This window comes from Centroberyx affinis, unplaced genomic scaffold, assembly GCF_046629955.1.
Source record: "Centroberyx affinis isolate AG114_WGS23_722 - 3 ecotype Tasmania unplaced genomic scaffold, CSIRO-AGI_Caff_v1 ptg002705l_1, whole genome shotgun sequence".
Taxonomy (NCBI): domain Eukaryota; kingdom Metazoa; phylum Chordata; class Actinopteri; order Beryciformes; family Berycidae; genus Centroberyx; species Centroberyx affinis.
In genome coordinates, this window is record NW_027280880.1 from 6,334 (window position 1) to 27,500 (window position 21,167).

The 21,167-nt window shown below is 40.6% G+C and overlaps 1 protein-coding gene across 1 annotated transcript; it reads left to right on the forward strand.

Annotated features, from left to right (window-relative positions):
• Positions 1 to 1,456: 1,456 nt before the first annotated feature.
• On the forward strand, positions 1,457 to 7,073 carry gtf2a2 (general transcription factor IIA, 2). Its single transcript, XM_071535407.1, has 4 exons — positions 1,457 to 1,633; positions 3,616 to 3,720; positions 6,093 to 6,219; positions 6,804 to 7,073. The coding sequence occupies exons 1-4, from the start codon at positions 1,562 to 1,564 to the stop codon at positions 6,827 to 6,829; spliced, it is 330 nt and encodes a 109-aa protein (XP_071391508.1). The 5' UTR covers positions 1,457 to 1,561; the 3' UTR covers positions 6,830 to 7,073.
• The last annotated feature ends 14,094 nt before the right edge of the window (positions 7,074 to 21,167 follow it).

The window sequence follows — 21,167 nt, forward strand, 5'->3', positions numbered from 1 at the left end:
ACAATAATATCATATTGCATAAAGTTGAAATACATAATCAACTCGATTCAAATACAAATCATCAATAAAACTCAAACACTAATACAGCTCTGCTTTATGGAATCCTTTTTTAACTTGAGGTAGTGGAAGCGTGAGGTAGATCTCACAGAATAAAAATCACACAGATATTAATAATATTATATTATACAAAATAAGATATTGACATTTGAACAGCAGAGGTTCACATCAGTGTGAGCAGATCAAACTGTGTCTGCAAAACAAGTAAAAAAGAGAAAAAATACAGAAATAAAAAAGAAGAAACACTTTGACAGGAAAGTGAAAAGCTTCAGATCCGTTTCAGTGACAGAAAAACAGACAGAGAGGCTTCTATGGCAAATTACATTTTATCAATGTGGTATCAAACTAAAATAATGAACAGACGAGTGATAAAGATTTGGTCAGAATATATGTAGGGGGGGGGGGTCAAAATACAGAAAAATATAATTTAGGTTTTGTTTTTTTTAACAAGTCATACTTTTTAACAAAGTTAAAGAGTTCAGAGTTACTGCTGGAATGGAAACACTAAGATAAATAAATTGTTGTGTTGATGCTTGAAACTTTAGTTAAGAACTGAGATTTAATTAGAGAAGATTTAGGAACTTCAACTTCTTCCCTGGTTTAGTTTTCCGTCCAGCTGTTCAGTTTTTACTCTTCAGGCTCTTGCTGCCATCTAGTGGCAAATTCTGTCAACCACAACATCAAGTATCCTATGAGCTGCAGTGGATAACTATTCTATTCGAGTAACAAGTTGTGGCTGTAGAACTATTGGACATAAAATACCACAACATCACTAGTCTATAAACCCAGCCGCGGTGTAGAGAAACAGTGATTTACCTGTGAACCCGTCACTAATACTCACAGTTACCTCGGTATGTTTTGGTCCTTTCTGCGTTCCGTAGATTCTCTGCGTCGCAAAAACGTCAGTCTACAGGCTGCGTCAAGCTATCCAGAATACGACCGGAAAGAGACGATTTGGCCTTCAAAATAAAATCGAAAAATTGGTCACCTTTGAGCAAGAGACTAATAATTAAATATTTGAGTTTAAAAAAAATAACAAAAATGACTACAAATACTGAACATTTTACAGTGAAACTAATGTTTTTGTATCATTCAAAAAAAATTGTTGCAAAAGGTTTAGTATTAAGTTTTAGACATTCAGCTGAGGCAGATCTGAGTGACAGGAGCAACACTGGAACAAGTTTAACCAACAAAATGAGAAGCAAACAAAATAAAGAAGGCAATTCTCAGGGCCAAACAGGCAGGAGGCTAGGGAGAGGGCATAGGGGATTTGTTGTTGTTTGTTTGTTGTTATAGATGTTTGTGTAACGATATTCCAACGTCATTCCTCAATAAGGCTTTTATTTTGAAAATGGGGACCGGAACCCCCAGTATTTTCCTCTGGCTAACTTGACACCGATCCGCCGTACGCCAGCTAGCTAGTTCGGGAGGGAAGTGGTTAGCTAGCTGTCGCTGCTTGTAGATTATTTCCAGTTGTTTAGTAGCTAGTGAATCTTTAGTCGTCATGGCGTACCAGCTGTACAGAAACACCACGCTGGGGAACAGTCTGCAGGAGAGTCTGGACGAGCTGATCCAGGTAACAACAGCTGAGGCGGGCTGCAGCTAGCTAACGTTAGCTTAGCCTGCTGCTCACGGGACCCACGGTGTTCAGTACTGTTTGTTAGCTTTAAGCTAGCTGGACTTCAGTCTGGCTCACCAACAGTGATTTGTGCGAGACTGAAGCAAATGAAACCGACAGAAATATAATCTGCGTTGTTTTTTTCATAATGTCTCGCGGCAGCAGCGGCGGGTTGACTCCTGGTCCGTCTGGAGTTTTGCTCCACGTCTCAGTTTGATAGCAGAGCAGCTTGTAGCTAACAAGCTAATTAGCATCAAACCTTTCTGCACTAGAAAACATGACCTGAAGCTTTAACGTTAGCTCGAGCTGGAAACAGAAGCTTTATTTCAGCTCGGTTGAACTGAACAGATAGATGTGATGTAACTGTAAACCTGCTGTCTGCTCTCTGAGGGAAACATCAGTCTGTCTGTGTGCTTTTCACCTGCAGGCTGAGCTCACCGTATTAATGACGTCAGACTTTAACATAACATCTGCTGTGAGCCTGGACTCATACGTTCATATATCAATAACATCCCAGCTGGCAGAACTGTTGTGTACTTTATATCTTTGTAAATATGAAACATGAAAGGATGTTAGAACATAGCAGCTTGTCTGGAAATGTGTGGAAAGTGGATTTGGCATTTTCCATTTTGGTCTTGATAAGTTTGGAAATGGCACAAAAGAGTTTGGAAAAGAATGGAAAAATCCTCTAATCCTCTTCCACTGTCCCGACATGCAGACAGCTGCACATCTTCTCACATACTGTGATATCTGTCAGTGTGAAGAATAAACTCCGTCCACACAGTGATGTGGTGTCAGTGTTATGTTTTGTCTGTATGCATCGTGGTTTTAGTTGGGGCAGGATGAGATTCAGGTCTGGAAAAGTCTGGAAGTTTGACTTTGAAATTGTGCAGGAACACTGAACACCAACACAGCACAAATATAATAAAACATTCAAATATCATAAATATGTGGATAACTCAATTTTGATAATAAAACCTATAGGACCTTGTAATCCAAGCTGTTGATAAGCTGCAGTGTGCCTCCTGTCCTGCTGGTCCAGGACCAGTTGCAGTGGGGGTTTTTTAACAGTGTTAAAGTGTTTAGGGTGGATTTTTCCTTTAGGACTCACTATAAGACCAAATGACCTGTTATGATGGACATTTTTCACTCTCTGTGTGTGTGTGTGTGTGTTCATTGTTTATTGTTTATTTGGATCCCCATTAGTTGTTACCAAGGTAACAGCTACTCTTCCTTGGGTCCACGTTAAGAACAGAAATGTATACACATGCTTTCACATACATGCATACATTAATACAATTACAGCAATAATCTGGTCCACCCCACCCCAATTAAAACATATAAACATTAATACAAAAACCAAATACAATTTCAACAAAACCATGTGAAACTCTCTCTCTATAGGCTACATCTCTCTATATGTATACATATATATGCATACACACATACACACACTTATATACACACACATACACACACACGCATACATACTATATAACAAGCAGTATCTATGACCATGTTTACCAAACACTTTGAGTTACCAATTTAACGAATTTGACAAATTTAACAAAACCAAAGTTATTTATTTCTGTATTTTTTTATTTACGTTGCAGGCCTGTACCCAAGAATAACCTCTTTAGTTGTTTTTTAAAACTTTCTTTACTCGTTGCTTGAGTAATAAAGTATGGCAAACTATTCCAATGAGAGATGGCTCTATACATAACAGTTTTTTTCATTGCAGTGGTTCCAGGTTGAGGCTTTGTAACATGACTCCTCCTCACTGGTCTTGTTTCATGGTCATGTCATGAAAATGTACAGGCAGTAGTGTTGTTTTAAAACACACATATTTCTGAATAAGATTAGGAGCCTGCATATTAATCTGTCTTCCACTGTCTGTGTGTGTGTGTGTGTGTGTGTGTGTGTGTGTGTGTGTGTTGCAGACGCAGCAGATCACCCCTCAGCTCGCTCTGCAGGTTCTGCTTCAGTTTGATAAAGCCATCAACACGGCGCTCGCCAACCGGGTCCGAAACAGAGTCAACTTCAAGGTGAGAGAGTCCTTCACATTCATACAGCGCCGGGTTATTAATAACCAGCAGACACACGCCGGGCAGCTTCACCCCAGGCTCCTCAGCTGAAGTCATGCAGCTGTTTCAATGAGAACGGATGTGTGTAAGCCGTATTGTGGATTTGTATTTTATATTGTCAGGGTTCCCACGCGTCCTGGAAAACCTGGAAAACCTGGACATTTAGAGACTAGTTTTCCAGTCATGGAAACAGCTGGAAATTGATTAAAATGACCAAATATCCTGGGAATAATCTATGTTGTCCTGGAAAATTTTAATTGTATTTTAGCCCCTCACTCAGATCGCCTACGTGTCAGTGGTCATCTGTCTGACAAAAGTAAATTTAACTTAAACTGAAATTAAGATTTTATTCATCTACATCAATACAGTTATAGGCTACTAGGGGTGCATGTGACAACCCATTACAACACCACCTGTTAAACAATGCTTTGACAATAACACCTTACTGTGCACATTATGGTGTGATTCACTACTTTATCACATTTTGAAATTGTTACAGAGGTAGAACATAGTTAATTTTTGTCCAAGTTTGAAGTTCATATGAGGGACCTGGAGTATAAGCCAGTGTTCGGAGTGAGTATTGTAACTGCCACAATTCAAAGTATAACATAAGTATAACACAGAACATGTTGGTGTTTGTTTGCTGAGGAGAGCTTTGTAAGTAAAAAAAAAAAAAAAAAACATACCAGTGCTGATCAGGTCTAACAAAAAGAGGAGGCCACGACCTTATTGTACAGTTAGCAGTGATGGGTGTAGCCGTCACCCATAATGAACCCGAGACACTTCATCATAAACCCTGCATCATTAAAAAAGGAGGAATAAAACTGGGGTTAAATGTGTCAATACAAGGCCTACCGGTAAATTATATGACTGTGTGTGAGCAAGTGCTGTCCTGTGCTGTCAAGAAAAACTCCTGGAAAATGTCCTGGAAAGGTCCTGGAAAATGATTTCTTAAAAAGAGTGGGAACCCTGATTGTAATATCAGCTTGTTGCTCTCTTGCTCCTTGCAAAAGAGACGGACACCTCAGTGAGACTCACCTGGTTCAATGACATGAAGACATCAGATCAAAACTGTATCTTGATGCAACGCCAAAAAAACAAAATCACACAAATGTTAGGGACAAAAATGAGGCTCAGTTCAGTCTAGAAGACAGAAACCAGGGCTGCAGTGGTGCTGCCAGGCTGAAGTGGAACATTTACCTAAGACTGAAATCCGACACCCAAAGCCATGAGTGACATGTAAGAAATAAAAGCAAACTGTTTTGATTTTCTGTGTTTGTGGCACATGGAAGCCTGTGTTTCTCAAACGGTGTAAAAACAAGCGGCTCCGGTCAGTAAAGTATCGGATCGGATCGTCTTCGTTTCGGACGATACTCGGATCAGTCACATGACAGACTGAACCTTTGAAGCTGCTGGACCAGCTGGAGTCTCAAGGTGGAACGATGGGAGAAAAAGTCTCTGCTGGAATTCAGTCACATCCTGCAGTATCAGTTCAGTGTCTGACCACACTGTGTTCTGACACTTCACTGTTTTCACTCACACTTTAGATCAGGGAACACACTAACTATTAACTATGGATTTTCGCTCAATAGTTTAATAATTTTCCTCAATAATATTCAAGATTCAAGATTACTTTATTTGTCCCTAGGGAAATTTGTCTTGGACATAAAGGCTGCCACATAAAAATACACACAATTATAGTGCAGTAACAGACACAAAGTGCAGACACTGTAATGCATTCAGGAACCTGCAGCAGCCTCTCACTTCACACACTCCTGTCCTGAGTTTAGCAGATTCACTGATAGAGGGATGAAAGGATTTTTATACATATTCATGTATCTTTTCCTGTATTTAACTGGACTCCTGTAGCGTCTCCCTGATGGGAGCAGTTCATATTCTGAATACAGGACATGGTCAGCGATAACCTTCCTGGCCTCTTCGTCTTCTCAAAGAGCATTTGGAGGGAGGGACGCTCCCCCATCACTTTCATTGCTGTGTGGACCAGTCTATTTATTTGTGATTTTAACTTAACTGATATGTTACCAAACCAAGCTAAGATTCTTTAATGTAATATACTCTCTATCACAGCATGATAAAATATGTGACTCTGGCACCTTATAACTGAGCCAAGCAGACTGAAAGCCTGATTCCTGTGCAGCAGCTTCCTCACTGACTGCTGTAAACACTGATGAGGAGGATGGTGAGGGAAAAGACAGTTTATGGGCTTTAACTGTAGAATAAGCTGCTAATAAGAGGTTTGTAATGACTAATAATGAACTAATACACTGCTAATATGCATGTTAATAAGCGGTTTTCCTGTTTCTGTCCTGCAGGGGTCGCTGAACACCTACAGGTTCTGTGACAACGTGTGGACGTTCGTGCTGAACGACGTGGAGTTCAGAGAGGTCACCGACCTTGTGAAGGTCGACAAGGTCAAGATCGTCGCCTGTGACGGGAAGAGTGAGTCCACTTTTCAATCAGTTCAATTCAATTCAATGTGCTTTATTGGCATGAAAGTTCACAGACAATATTGCCAAAGCATCAAGATGAATATCAGTCTGTGTGTGTGTGTGTGTGTGTGTGTGTGTGTGTGTGTGTGTGTGTGTGTGTGTGTGTGTGTGTGTGTGTGTGTGTGTGTGTGTGTGTGTGTGTGTGTGTGTGTGTGTGTGTGTGTGTGTGTGTGTGTGTGTGTGTGTAGCTGGGTTGCTGCGTGTTCATTTCTCTGTTTCAGTCTGCAGCAGAATCTCTCTGATCTGTTTGTCTCTCAATACGATCTGACACGTGATCTGAGGTTCAGGATCAATACAGCCACGATACGATGTGATCAATAAAAGTTCAGTGACAACAAAGTCTGACTGTGCAGAATTCAATATCTCAGGATCCAATATCACAGAAAATATTGAGATATTTGATATTATGGAGTATCGGCCCAAGCCTACTGTCCTTGTTATCTTTGTTGCTTTACCTTCACATGACTTCTTCTTCTTCTTCTTCTTCTTCTTCTTCTCCTTCTCCTTCTTCTTCTTCTTCATGTTTCCCTGCAGACACCGGCTCCAACGCAGCAGAGTGAAGGTTTCCTCTGGCGGAGGAACCTGAGCGCAGACAGGACTGTATATATAATTTATGACAGTGATTTCTGTAAAGAAGAGTGAACCTGTGTACATAAGACCTGAAGCCAGCAGGAGAGGAGCGGACCAGTCAAGGCCTTGGAATTGCATGATTTTGTTTTTTATAAGTTTCTTAGCGCTGAATTTTGAGTTGGGTGTTGTTACTGAGCTGGATCATCTTTAATAAACTTGTATTTAAAACACACAGCACAGTGCATGTCTGATGTCAGATCGTCCCAAAATCCACCGACACTGTCACAACGTTATTGCAGCACCAGTCTGTGTTGCTCATGGACACTTCAGCAGGTCACATGACTGATATTTGGATCAGACGGTTTCTAAAAATAAGTAAAACGAGGCTCCATCATAGGTCAGAACACAGTGAGAAGACACGAGGGTAGAAAACATAAAGGACCCCGGTCGGCCCCCCTGAGGGCCGCGGACCGCAGCTTGGGAACCCCAGCTCTGTCAGATGAACTGGTGGGAAACCAGTTCACCCAGGTGCATGCTGGTCCAGGCTGCCGGCTCTGTCTCAGCTCGTTCACACAGAACAATGCAGCTGATGGAGCGGCAGCACGGCGCTGTCAGCCGTGTCAAGGTAGCCAGAGTGATATAGAAGACATCCGGTTAACATTTCCACAATAAAAGCCTTATTGACTAGGTGAGCTCTAAATGAACAGTAGATTTGTTTTTTTTCCCCCCCATTTTTTTATTATAAATACATATTCATAACAGGATGACTCTGACCTTGAAACAATCCGTTTAACCCTCAGCTGTGGCAGTTATTCCTAAAGCCTGCAGTGTCTGATCTGAAGTCAGCCAGAGTAAAAGCACTGAAATGTTCTGCAGTTACTTTCTAGTTTAAGGCTGTCAGTCACACACACGTTCTGAAACATATTTCTGTAATGTTTGTATTGTAATAATTGAGTATTTGGTTAGGATTATTGCTGTTCTTTTGTTAAATATCGGACTTTTACGCTTTTATTCTTAAGGTGTAATCAATTTCTTTCCGGTCTAACTGCATGTGGCTTGACAGCTCTGCTCTGTCAGATCAGACGGACCAGCAGCTGGCACAGGAACAGGAATCACGTAATCTCAGTTAAAGGCCACAGTGTTCCAGTCAGGAACATCACAGACTGACAGACAGGAGGGAGACAACAAACAGGTTTAATTAAGAGCAAAGAAATAACATTAAAAAAATATATATATGTACACAATAACAAGTTGCTTAAGGATTTAACGTAGACAAAGATAAGTACAGAATCATCACATAAAACCACACAGCATCACAGTCAATAGGCTTCATTCAGTCCATACAGTCTGTAGTTTAAAATGACAAACCGGATCAAACAGGATCTTCACACTCACACATTTGCTGGAATAAAAATTAAATGTTGCAAAGAATGAGAGAATATTGATAACGTTCGTTTTGTTTACAGTGATCAATTATTGAAACGTCAAATTATATATGAATGGCATCTTTTGGAGAAGGGGGGGGGGCGGGGGGCTGTTGAGTCCTGACGTCATGTCAGTGACTGTTGTCAAGCAAGCCAGAATATGCAACAGCACTTCCGGTGATGTTTCAAAATAAAACCCTTGATTAACACATTTTGCTACATTTTTTGAGTAATATGGTGCTATAGTTTATTTAATGTAATGAGTATTTTGATGTGATTTTTAGGGCTGTGCAAAAAAATTGATACAGCTGAGTATTGCAATATTTTTTTCTGATACGGTATCGATTTTCCAGCCCCTCGTATCGATACATTAAAAAAATTATTCATGTTTTAAACAGATTTCCCTCAGATTCCCTCAAATCCCTTTGAATTAAATAGTTTTGACTCAATTTGTCCGCTGAGTTATCAATATAATGTGATGTACATATTAGACTACCCAGGTGGTACACAGCAAGTTGGATTTCAGTAAATTATGTAGAGTATTGCAATGCATCTGTTTGCCAACTAATTTGCACATTCTACCAAGACAGTAACAACAACTGCCAGCTTCACTGTCACTGCTCTCTCCATCCAACAAACATCCATCTGATCAATTTAGTGTTTAATGTCAGCTAGCTAGCTAACATTGTGTCTAGCTAGCTGACATAACGATTAATAATGAATTTGTGAACAATTTGTGTTTGTGTTATAGAGCTTCATGTAATCTTTGGTCTATGATCAAAACCTTTCATTTTTACAATTTTAAAGTTCTTAAACATGTATGACTAGAAAAACTTGTGATGATATAAATCACAGTTGAATCACATCGTAATTGCAATATTCTTATTTTTATATATATTTTTGTCAATATCTTTCAACCATACTAACCATCACTGTCTTGTTAACACATCTGATTAGCACACTAGCTAACGTATGTAGTAGCAGCTAGCATTAGCGTGTTCACATTAACATCAGTGTGTTTGCTGGCTAGTTAGCTAGCTAACAGTTTGTTCAGGTTAACTGAGCTGACTCTTCTCTTCTCCTGGAAAACCTGGAAGTCATGAAATTTTAAAATTGTATTTTCAAAGCCTGGAGAAGTTATGAAAAATGATAAAAAGGGAAAAAGGTTTTGGAAAAGTCATGAAGTTAATGATTTTTTTCTTTAATGCTGTCAAGTTGCCTCCCATGGAGCACTGGACATCTTCAGGGTTGTGTCTGCTTTAGCTCTCATAGCCCAGGATCTTTTGGGGAACGAACACCCGAGTTTTACACCATGCAGCAAACACATTAACTTACTACATATTTAAACAATGTATGGCTAAATATCAAAAATATGCACCAAATAAGTCCATATGTATAGATAGTGCTTTATTTTTGTCATTACCCCAGAGGACGTAGTCTAGACATTACTAAACTTTCACTTTTAAACTCTATGGAGCCTCATTTTGGCCTCGATGTCTAGAACCATTCAGAGTCTTTTAAACAGTTAATCAATAAGTTCAGTGGGCTACTTGAATGCTACCTTGATTTTAAGGTGAAAAACAAACTAATGCTTAAAGTTAAAAATGTTTAGACGTTACTAACAGACAATTCTACAGTGTTCCTCCATGATGGCGCCTGGTGGCTGCTGGGGAATTTCTGATTTCTGATGCAATAGCAAAACCGCTATAGCTTCATTTTGCGGTTTTATTTTGAAGGCGAAATCGTCGTACTTCCGGTATTGCACTGTCTGACTTGACGCACTCCTGTCTGAAAGGACCGGAGGAGGGAGGAGGGAGGAGAGAGGGGGGGGGGGGGTGTTGGTGCCCGTGGCGCAGAGAGAGAGAGAGAGAGAGAGAGAGAGAGAGAGACGGACAGAGACAGACAGCGGGTTTATCACACAGGAATATTCATATTAACAACAACAACAGAGCGACAGACAGACAGACAGACAGACAGGCCGCCGGCGGGATCTGAACCCTGCAGCCACACGGTAGGTTCCTGCTTTTATTCTTCATCTGTAAAAACCCAGACTGTCTCCTGTCTCCTGTCTTCTTCTCCTCCTCCTCCTCCTCCTCCTCCTCCTCCTCTCCTCTCCTCCTCTCCTCTCCTCCTCTCCTGTCTCTGTCTCTGTCTCTGTCTCTGCAGGCAGCAGCTGGATTTACTGCATCATGTTGTATTTGTCTGTCTGCTTGTTGTGATGCTGAGGATGAGCAGCGACATGATGCCTCATCTCAGATGGATATTATAGATATTATAGATATGATCGATATTCTAGCTGTGGGTCCGGCAGATAGCGGCCTGGTAAACAGTCTCGCGGTGTGATGCTCGGTCTCGGTGTGTCGCCTGTATGAAAGGAGCGCAGTGTGTTTATAGTTTTGTTGTGAACGAGGCCTGCTGCATGTCGACATGATGCTACAGAGCAGACAGCTGGAGGGACACGACAGAGGAGCTGTGAGGATCATAATCCTGTAATAATGTCTGCTATAATATCACAGGGAAGCTTTCAACCAGATCCTGTAGGAATATTATAGGAGTCTCATGGTTAAATCATCCATAGGAGATAAAAATACCATAAAGCAGCACGAGGTCCATATATCCCCACTGTTGAGTATCACAGACATACAATAAGCCCCTATAGGAATATTATAGGAGTGACGTCTCTATATTATGGTAATATCATAGGAATGTTATAGCATAGCAGTGACGATACGTCGAAATTCAATATATTGCAATGCAACAAATGTGACAATACATGGTGTCAGGAACATGAATGGTGATATCAGCTCCATGTTATTCTGCTGTAGTAATCACTAATGAGACTCTTGACCATCACAGTTTCACAAGCTCTCCATCCAAATTATATTATTGTCACTTTGTAATGACATTTTTAAATTGTTGTTTACATTCTAGCAGCCAATGGCATCGCTGGAAAGATTTGAGTCTCAGAAATAAACAGAATTCTGCACTTAACATTTATATGCCTATAGTCTCATCCCTTATCATTAGTGATAAGTCCCTATAGGAATATTATAGGAGTATCATTAGTGATATCATCCATAGATAATAAAAAAAATACCATAAGGTACCATGAGGTCTCTATAACCATGCTATTGAGTATCACAGACAGAGAATAAGTCTCTATAGGAATATTGTGCTAATATTATATGAATAGTAATAGTAAGACCCTGTGTGAAGTCTCTATAGGAATATTATAGGAACATTATAGAAGTATAGTAGTGATACCATCCATAGGAAATAAAAAAAATAAGTACCATGAGGCCTTTATCCCACTATTGAGTATCACAGACATACAGTATAGTCCCTATAGTGATATTATGGTAATATTATAGGAATATTATAGAAGTATAGTGATACACATCACATCCATAGGAGATGACTAAATAAATACCATAAAGAACCATATGGTCTCTATAATTCCAGTATCACAGACAATAAGTGTCTAGGAATATTATGGTAATATTATAGTAGTATCATTAGTAATCTGACCCTATATGAATATTATAGGAGTATTATAGGAACATTATATATGGAGGGTTATCCATAGATACAGCTGTCCCAGAGAACATGTTTCTATAGGAATATAACAGTAATATGTGAGTATTACAGTATGAACAGACCTCAGTGTTCAATCTGATCCTCTGTCTGCCTGCTCAGTCTGCTGTGTGTGTGTGTGTGTGTGTGTGTGTGTGTGTGTGTGTGTGTGTGTGTGTGTGTGTGTGTGTGGCAGCAGGTCTCTCTGTCTGGCTGAGCGACTCTTGGCTTTATGACACAGAACGCTTCATTACAGCTTCCTGTCTGCAGACCGCTGCTTCCTGTGATCTCACTAGACTTCTGTTTATGGACGATACACTCATCTGACGATACGATTCAATACCTGATCTGAGGTTCAGGATCAATACAGCCAGGATACGATGTGATCGATAAAAGCTCAGTGACAACAAAGTCTGACTGTGCAGAATTCTGTTTATTTCTGAGACTCAAATCTTTCCAGCGATGCCATTGGCTGCTAGAATGTAAACAACAATTTAAAAATGTCGTTACAAAGTGACAATAATATAATTTGGATGGAGAGCTTGTGAAACTGTGATGGTCAAGAGTCTCATTAGTGATTACTACAGCAGAATAACATGGAGCTGATATCACCATTCATGTTCCTGACAGCAGAATAACATGGAGCTGATATCACCATTCATGTTCCTGACAGCAGAATAACATGGAGCTGATATCACCATTCATGTTCCTGACAGCAGAATAACATGGAGCTGATATCACCATTCATGTTCCTGACAGCAGAATAACATGGAGCTCATATCACCATTCATGTTCCTGACACAACTTTGTATTGTGAAATATTGAATTTGGATTTATCGTCTCGTCTCTTCTTGTGTCACAGAACAGGTTCGACAAGGCAGCGGCCTGCAGGAGTGTTTATTTACATATAAATATAACCTTCAGCTCGTGTTTACAGACGGCTTTTCTGCTGCATCACACAACAGACCCCAGCACCACTGCGGTCATGTGATCCTTTGTTGCTTAGTGCAGTGATTCTCAACCTTTTTCATATCAAGAACCCCTAATTTAGTCCACATTAGGGCCACAGACCCCCATTTGATGCGATTTTGTCCCTCAGACCCAAATCTAAGAATATTTTTATTGTTAGATTTTGTCCAGAACTCCATGACTGTCTGTATTGTAGGTAGAGAGATAACAGAGAAACTATGATCAAAATAGTCAGTCTCCTACATTCTATAATTGTTCTTGTAAATGAAATAATGAAGTTTAACGATTCATCAATTTGCTGGGGACCCCCTGGGATGCCCTCAAGGACCCCTGGAGGTCCCCGGACCCCACGTTGAGAACCACTGGCTTAGTGGCGGCGAGGCTCTGACTGCAGGGTCGAGGGTTCGATTCCCTGCAGCTCAGAGACAACAGAGAAACCTCATCTCATGTCTGATCACTATGGAATATTTTGCTCCATCTGTTGTTATTGTACTTTTAATTTCTTGTAGACAGATAGATAGATAGATAGATAGATAGATAGATAGATAGATAGATAGATAGACAGATAGATAGATAGATAGATAGATAGATAGATAGATAGACAGATAGACAGATAGACAGATAGATAGATAGATAGATAGATAGATAGATAGATAGATTGTTTATTAGCCACATGACCAAGGCCGGTGGAATATATTTTCAGTACAGTATATTAAACTCTGCAGCTCAATACATACATGGACAACAGCAGACACTCTACATATTATCGTGAAACAATACAGTGATACATAGTAGTGTTTTATTTTTTTTTATTTTTTTGCCCAGTGGACCCAGTTATGACCTCATTACACTGATAAACTATTTACCTAATTATATATACATTTTTTAATGATTATTACAACCATTATAACTATTGATATTATTATTTATCTGTTTTTTTTATTTTTTTTTATTTTTGTTTACTTGCTTTGGCCTATTCACCTACCTCTGTACATATTTTGATTTCATGTAACTACATTTGTGTATGTGTGTGTGTGTGTGTGTGTGTGTGTGTGTGTGTGTGTGTGTAAGCATGAGCGTGTGTATTATGTGTGGCATTGTCTGTGTGGATGTATGTGGGTGTGCGTATGTATTGTATATAGTATGAGTTTATGTTATGGTATTTGTTGGGGTGAACTGGTTCGGTTCTTATGTCATGGCATGTCAATCCCATGGTGTGTCTGGATTGGTGGCCAGGGGGAGCTTTGGCTATATTACATGATCCCCAGATATGTATGTATGTACTGTATATGTTACATGTTGTTAGATGTTATATATATATATATTAAAAACAATTAAAAAAAAAAATACAGTGATACAATAGCAGAAACATATCACACACAGCCACATACATTAGGTGAATGGTTTGCATGCCAGTAGTGTGTGAGGAGGGACTAAAGGGAGGAGCTCAGAGTCCTGATGGGAAAAAAGCTTTTTTCATGTTTATAAAAGTTTATGAAGCGTTCAGTCGTAGTGGACAGTGACCTGCAGCACCTCCCTGAGGGAAGGAGCTGGGAGAGGAGAGGAGCAGGGGGTGAGGGGGGGGGAGATGATCTTCTCTGCTCGCTTTACAGTCCGGTGAGTATGTAGAGATTCAACTGAGTGGGGTGGGTTTGCCTCTATGATTTCAGATGCCTTGTTAACAATCCGCTGTAGTTTTTCCCGTGTTTGACTGTCCGTGCCGTACTGTAACAGAAGATGTGATGACGGACTCAGTGACGGCGGAGTAGAACAGAACGAGAAGTTGATGCTTGATCCGGTATTTTTTTAAGCTGCCTAAGGAAGGAGAGTCGTCGTTGAGCTTCTGCGATGATGTGTTCAGGGTTAGTTTGCCACTTCAGGTTATTGCTAATGTATGTTCCGAGGAATTTAAAAGAGTCAGCGGTGGTGACGGGGTTTCCGTTCATGTCTACGGGTATTTTGGGATTCGGCATGCGTCGGAAGTCGATAATGAGTTCCTGGGTTTTGGCTGTGTTAAGCAGGAGGTCACTGTTTGCGCATCAAATGACAGCTTGGTCCACATCAATGCGGTACTGAGCTGTAGTTCAATCAATATGTGTTTTTGAAAGCTGATATCGATATCAATATGGTATTGATGCTGCTGATAGCTGACATTTTGTGTCGATGCTCAATATCTTTAAATTTGACCAAAACACTCTCAGTGTTCAGTGTTTCCTCCACAGTTTTCTTCTTGTCAGGGTGAAAAGCCTCTGGAACAGTAGAGCATCATGGGAAACTGAAACTCTCCACTGAAACCAGGAAGATGAAATTCTCTTTATATGCAGCGGTAGAAACTCTGGGAGACTTCACTGCCTTTAAATGAAAAGTTAATTCACCAAAACAAACAAATAAATAAAATGTGCCAAGAAACTAAAGTGTCGCTGTATCATATCTCTGATATGCATCGTATCAGAGGTGACAATATCAGATATTTAATAACGGGTCGATATCGGCCTGATGTATTGATAAACCCTGCTGTAACATCTGTGATGGAGGAGCTGAAGGTGTTTCTTCAGTCTTCAGCCCAGCAGACTGCAGACTGCAGTCTTCCTCTGTCTGGACTGAAGAGGACTAAATCCCTCTTTAGTCTGCTCTCCTTCAGCTCCACCTGCCTGCAGGACTGAAGTGGATTTAAAGGAGTAGTTCACCCAAAAAATGAAAACTCAGTGTCTCTCCTCGGCCTCCTGCCAGCTGAAACAGGAGAAGTCTGTCGGTCTGTAAAACACACAGAGAGGCTGCAGCTCAACTTCTCCACAAGCTGGACTCGGTCGCTCCGGTTCTTTAGAGATCCAAAACAAAACAAAAACCTTCACTGCAGCCGTCGTTATAAAAAACACCTGGAGGCTGAACACATGACAGTTTACATGTTTGGGGGAAGTTTTCCTTTAATCAGTGAAATTGATGAGAGATCACAGCCAGTGTGAATCTGGCTTTAGAAACCTCACATCCTGCTTGATTGGACAGCGTGAAGATCTCCAACCTGTACTCTACTGTACTGGACTGTACTCTACTGTACTCTACTGTACTCTACTGTAGGGCTGGGCAATACATCGTATTATCTCGATATCATGATATGAGACTAGATATCGTCTTAGATGTTGGATATGGTAATATGGTGATATGGCATAAGTGTGTTTTCCTGGTTTTAAAGGCTGCATTACAGTAAAGTGATGTCATTTCCTGAACTTACCAGACTGTTCTAGCTGTTCTATTATTTGCCTTTACCCACTTAGTCATTATATCCACATTACTGATGATTATTTATCAAAAATCTCATTGTGTAAATATTTTGTGAAAGCACCAGTAGTCATCCCTACAATATTGTCGCAATATCGATATCGAGGTATTTGGTCAAAAATATTGTGATATTTGATTTCGTCCATATCGCCCAGCCCTACTCTACTGTACTCTACTGTACTGGACTGGACTCTACTGTACTCTACTCTACTTGAGACCTTCACATCTAAGGCTATAAGACTGTTTCTAGCTCACCTGTGCCTGGTTTTCAGTCAGTCAGTCAGTCGGTGTTGATCTGGATCTGGGATTTCCATCATTAGACAATTTTTGTATTTTAGCCGTGACTATGAAACTGAGACAGATATTTGATCCAGCGGGTTGGAGAATAGTTGTAGGAGGAAGTCGGGGATTCGTTCAGCACATTGGAGGTTTGCGGTCCGACGGCCTCCTGGTTGACGTTGGTTCGGTCTCATCAGCTGAGTGTTTCCTCCAAACTGTCCGCCTGCTGTTTGACACGCTGCGTTTTGAGTTGAACTCGTCTCACCTTTAGCTGCCGTGCGTCACATCAACGTGACGACAGGCCCGGAAACTGTGGAGGCGGAGCTCAGGGACGAGATGATAAACCGTTCCCGTAATTTTAGGTTGATTGGCCCTTTAAAAGACTAAATGGTTCTAGACATGGAGGCTAAAACCAGGCTCCATAGGGTTTAACAGGGAAAGTTTACTAACATCTAGATCTTAGACTGCGTCTTCTGGGCTACATGACAAAAATAAAGCAGCACCTTGTACTTATGAAAAATATTCACCAGAGAAGTCCATATGTACAGCTGTTTATGTATTGTTTAAATATGTATTATACCATGGTCTGGGTGAATACTTGATTCTGATTGGCTGCAGGGTGTCCATTAATTCCTGATAATGGACACCTACTAAATAGTTCCAGTGAAACTTTCTGTTCACCGTTCTAAAATAATGCGCTGGCTACGTAGCATCAGCCTGTATCTAAAATGAGTAACCATAGCAACAGGGACACAGTCAAAGCCTCCGTTCATTTGTTGGTGAAAATCTTGATATTGATTTGGGGACAGTGACATGGCTGATAGCTAGCTAGTCTTGTTGTTAAACATACTGTCAAATTATATTTACTGTTTGTTATTGACTCTGAATGTTGCTAGCATAACGTTAGCATAACGTTAGCATAACGTTAGCTTTCTGGCTCCTAGCTGAGCCAAAGGGTTCTATGAGCTGAGCGGACTAGAAATATCTCCTGCTGCCAAGTCCTATCTAAGGTTCGTCCTATTTACTGGAGGAGTGAACAACGTTTCCGTTGCATAAGAACCTTATGGGACGGTAATGATTGTTCCAGGTATTAGTCAAACCCTCAGGTGTTACCAGGGAAACTGAGTTATGGCTTGTGAAAAACTAGAGTTTGATTACAAAACACATGAAAATATAAATTAATGGTCTTCATTTTTTTTCTTTGGCAAGTGACCATGGTATAAGCGGGATAATGCCCTTCGAGGAGTCCATGATCAGGAATTAATGGCCTCCGCTGTGCGTCAGACGGTTCTGGCCTCCCCGTCGTCCATTAATTCCTGATAATGGACGCCTCGTCGGGCGTTATCTCTTACATAATGTATTTGTAGAGTGGAGACGCAGTGGGTTTCTGCTCTGTTCTCCTTGGTGGAAATCATGTTCCTGCATCCTCCGGTTCAGACCGGCCGGACGCTCTGTCGTCCAGAGTTGCAGAGCGATGAGAATGATGTCACGCTCCTCGTGACCTTTGACCTCTCGCTCTGTCTGTCAGCAGCGGCGCTCTGAGCTGAGCTGCTGTGTCACGGCCTGAGAAGACGAACCTCAGACATAAGACGAGGCAGCGAGCTTCACTCCACTGATCTGGGAACAGTCGGCCTCACACAGCAACAACATGGACGCTCTGACTGGAGCAACCAGCTCAGTTATATGAACAGAAATGAGACATTTCTTGGTTTTGTCAGGATGAAGAGTGGGACAGCAGGGGGAAGAGAGGCAGTGGCTTCCAACATGGCGGCCTGTCTCTTGTCTCAGGCCTTTATTCCACACAGCAGTGGTGGAAAGTAACTAAGTACATTTACTCAAGTACTGTAGTTAAGTTTTTGAGGTACTTGTACTTTACTTGAGTATTTCCATTTTATGCTACTTTGTACTTTTTACTCCACTACATTTATTTCACAGCTATAGTTACTAGTTACTTTTCAGATCAATATTTTATATTTAAAACATTTGATCATCTTTATAAAATGACTATAAAATAGCATTGTTATAGATTAGACTACCCTAAAGTAAAGCTAAATTGTTAAGATTAGCTTCAGGTTGACAACTTTAAAATGCTGCTTACATGTACATGTATGTCAATAAATCAGTATTAATATTCCAATAATTTATGAAAAATATAACTCTCTAAATGGGGACAGTTTGCATAATGAGTACGTTTACTTTGATACTCTAAGTACATTTTGCTGCCAATACTTATGTACTTTTACTTAAGTAAGATTTTGAATGCAGGACTTTTACTTGTAATGGAGTATCTTTACATTGTTGTATTGATACTTTTACTGCAGTAAAAGATCTCAGTACTTCTTCCACCACTGCCATACAGTTCCATATAAACCAAGAAACTGTGATATTGTGTTTGCTGGCTTGTTGTCGAGGCGTTTCCCTGCACCTCCTCGTCTCTGCTGTCACTCTGTGAGCGTGAGGCTGCTGGTGAATTTCCTCCACATTAAAGATGGCCGCTCTGCAAGGCGGCGGCTTCTCACCGGGACTGAAAAGTTAAAAAGAAAACGTCGAGCTTCCCTCCTGGACTGAACTGTAGAGAGCAGAGGATGCTGAGGGAAGATAAGAAACACCATTCAGTCTAATCTTCAGCTCCGACACAATCTTTCTTTCCTTCTTTCTTTCTTTCTTTCTTTCTTTCCTGAAAGTTGGAGCTGATTCAGTATAGCAGGCGGAGCGATAAAGGCCGTGACATTCACAGTCCGGAGAAAACAGCTTTGGCCGAAGCTGGAGTGTTTTTAACCTTTTCAACTTCCTCTAAATTGCTACAAAATAAGTGCGTAGTAAAGCTGCGTAAGACGGACAAAATACCTTTCAACAGTTATTTTGAGAGTTCTTACAGTTTCAATTTGACCTGCAATATAATTTTTAAAAGTCTAGTTTTAAGATTCAAAGCATAACTGCAGTCATTTTTGACCTGGATCCTATTTTTCCACCATTTTTCACTCTCTGGACTCCAAAAATCAACCCCAAAAAAAGCCAAAGCGTCTGTTTCAACACAGTGACTCTCACTCTGTGATTAGACATGTATATACAGTATATTTATTCATTTTCAGTTTATCTCTGACCTGACGACTTTCACTCTTTGTTTTGCACTAGTTAACACGGTGCTGCATGTAGACAGGAAGAAACAAGGAAGTGCTAAAGCAGGCAGAGGCAAAATTAAAACTGTAGGAGAAAGAACCGACTTCAGATCATTTTCATTTTCATCTTTTCACCCACATGTCTCGTTACAGAGAGAGTCGATATGTTGGAAAAGACAGACTTTGGTTTGGCTGCTTCTGAGGTTGGTATCTGGAGAGTCTGTTGTCCTGTCAGGACCGGAGAGTCAAACCCAGATCAGACCAGACCAGACGTCAGCAGATCTGTAGAGGAGCAGCCGGATCGATCAGTATGATGGGAAACGACGGGAAATAGAGTCCAGGTTACCTTTTGCTGTAATGTGGTTTTTGAGGCTCAGTGTGTTCTGTTGTGTTTCTGGACTGGAGGGACGCTTCTCATCCTCACTACTTCTCCCACTGACTGCATGTTTTATATATATATGAATATAAAAATGCAGATATTGCAGTTCTAGACTAGACATCACTAGATACAGACTTTTTTCATCCCGCAGCATCAATTTACTGTGATTTATTATCCTAAACATTTCCCCTCTGCTGCTCTGTGTGGAGCGGCGGCTCCCTGATGGATAATTTACTGCAGTTTAATGAGTCGTTGATAGTGAAAGAACAGGGAGGAAGGTCTGTCTGTCTGTCTGTCTGTCTGTCTCTCTCTGTCTGTCTCTCTGTCTGTCTGTCTGTCTCTCTGTCTGTCTGTCTGTCTGTCTGTCTGTCCCACTGCAGGAAACACCCACAATGCCTCAGTGCAGGCTGCCTTCCTTTATGTTTTGTTCAGTTTGGTGAGAAGCTGTGAAGACGCCCAACACATGAGAACTAAACCCTAAACTAAACGCTCTGTTAGCGCTGTCAGCTTCACATAGTCAAATTTGACTATGAATTGACTAAAATGAGTCAAAGTCGACTGACATTCGAATATTAATGATAAAATTTGGGGCATCCTGGTGGATCAGTGGTCTAAGGTACGTCGACCGATATGGTTTTTTCAGGGCCGATATAGATACCAATTATTAGTAATCAAGGAGACCAATAATCGATATTTGGATATTTACAGCAACACAAAACAAAACAGAAGATTTCAACATTATATTTTGAAAAATAAATTGCAGGGAGCTCCTATTTATTTTATCGGCAATCATATCAGACAAAATAACAATTCTGATAATTGGAAAAATGATGATTATCGGCCAGATAATCGGTCGACCCCTACCATGTAAACACTTTGTCGCATGTTAATGATAACATTTACATAATATCGATACATGAAGAAAGGGTTACGGTGCTCTAAAAAGATAAGAGGTTCTAGCCGAAGTTGATTTGCATCATGCCGTTTTTCCATTATTCAGTTTTGATTTGGTGTTGAGTCTGGAGGAGAATCCAGAAATGTTCCAAACATCGAGGAGGAGGAGAAGGAGGAGGAGCTGAAGCCATCAGGCTGCTGGAAGAGACCGAGATATTTCTAGAGAAATATGAGCCACAAATACACTCAGTTCAGTCAGCTGTGGGGAAAAACACATTCGACGGGCAGGTTGGAGTTTTGACATTTGACTGAAATTCAAATGCTGAAATTAATTCTGACAGCCTGACTCTACATGCATCATTTCCATGGTGTAATGTCAAAAAATACGAGTGGCAGTGAGGAAAGAAGAAATCTC

Excerpts from the sequence above, each read along its gene's own strand:
- gtf2a2 (XM_071535407.1), top strand. The coding sequence starts at position 1,562 with ATGGCGTACCAGCTGTACAGAAACACCACGCTGGGGAACAGTCTGCAG. Across the intron at positions 1,634-3,615 it reads GTCTGGACGAGCTGATCCAG|ACGCAGCAGATCACCCCTCA; the intron begins GTAACAACAGCT and ends TGTGTGTTGCAG. Across the intron at positions 6,220-6,803 it reads CGTCGCCTGTGACGGGAAGA|ACACCGGCTCCAACGCAGCA; the intron begins GTGAGTCCACTT and ends GTTTCCCTGCAG.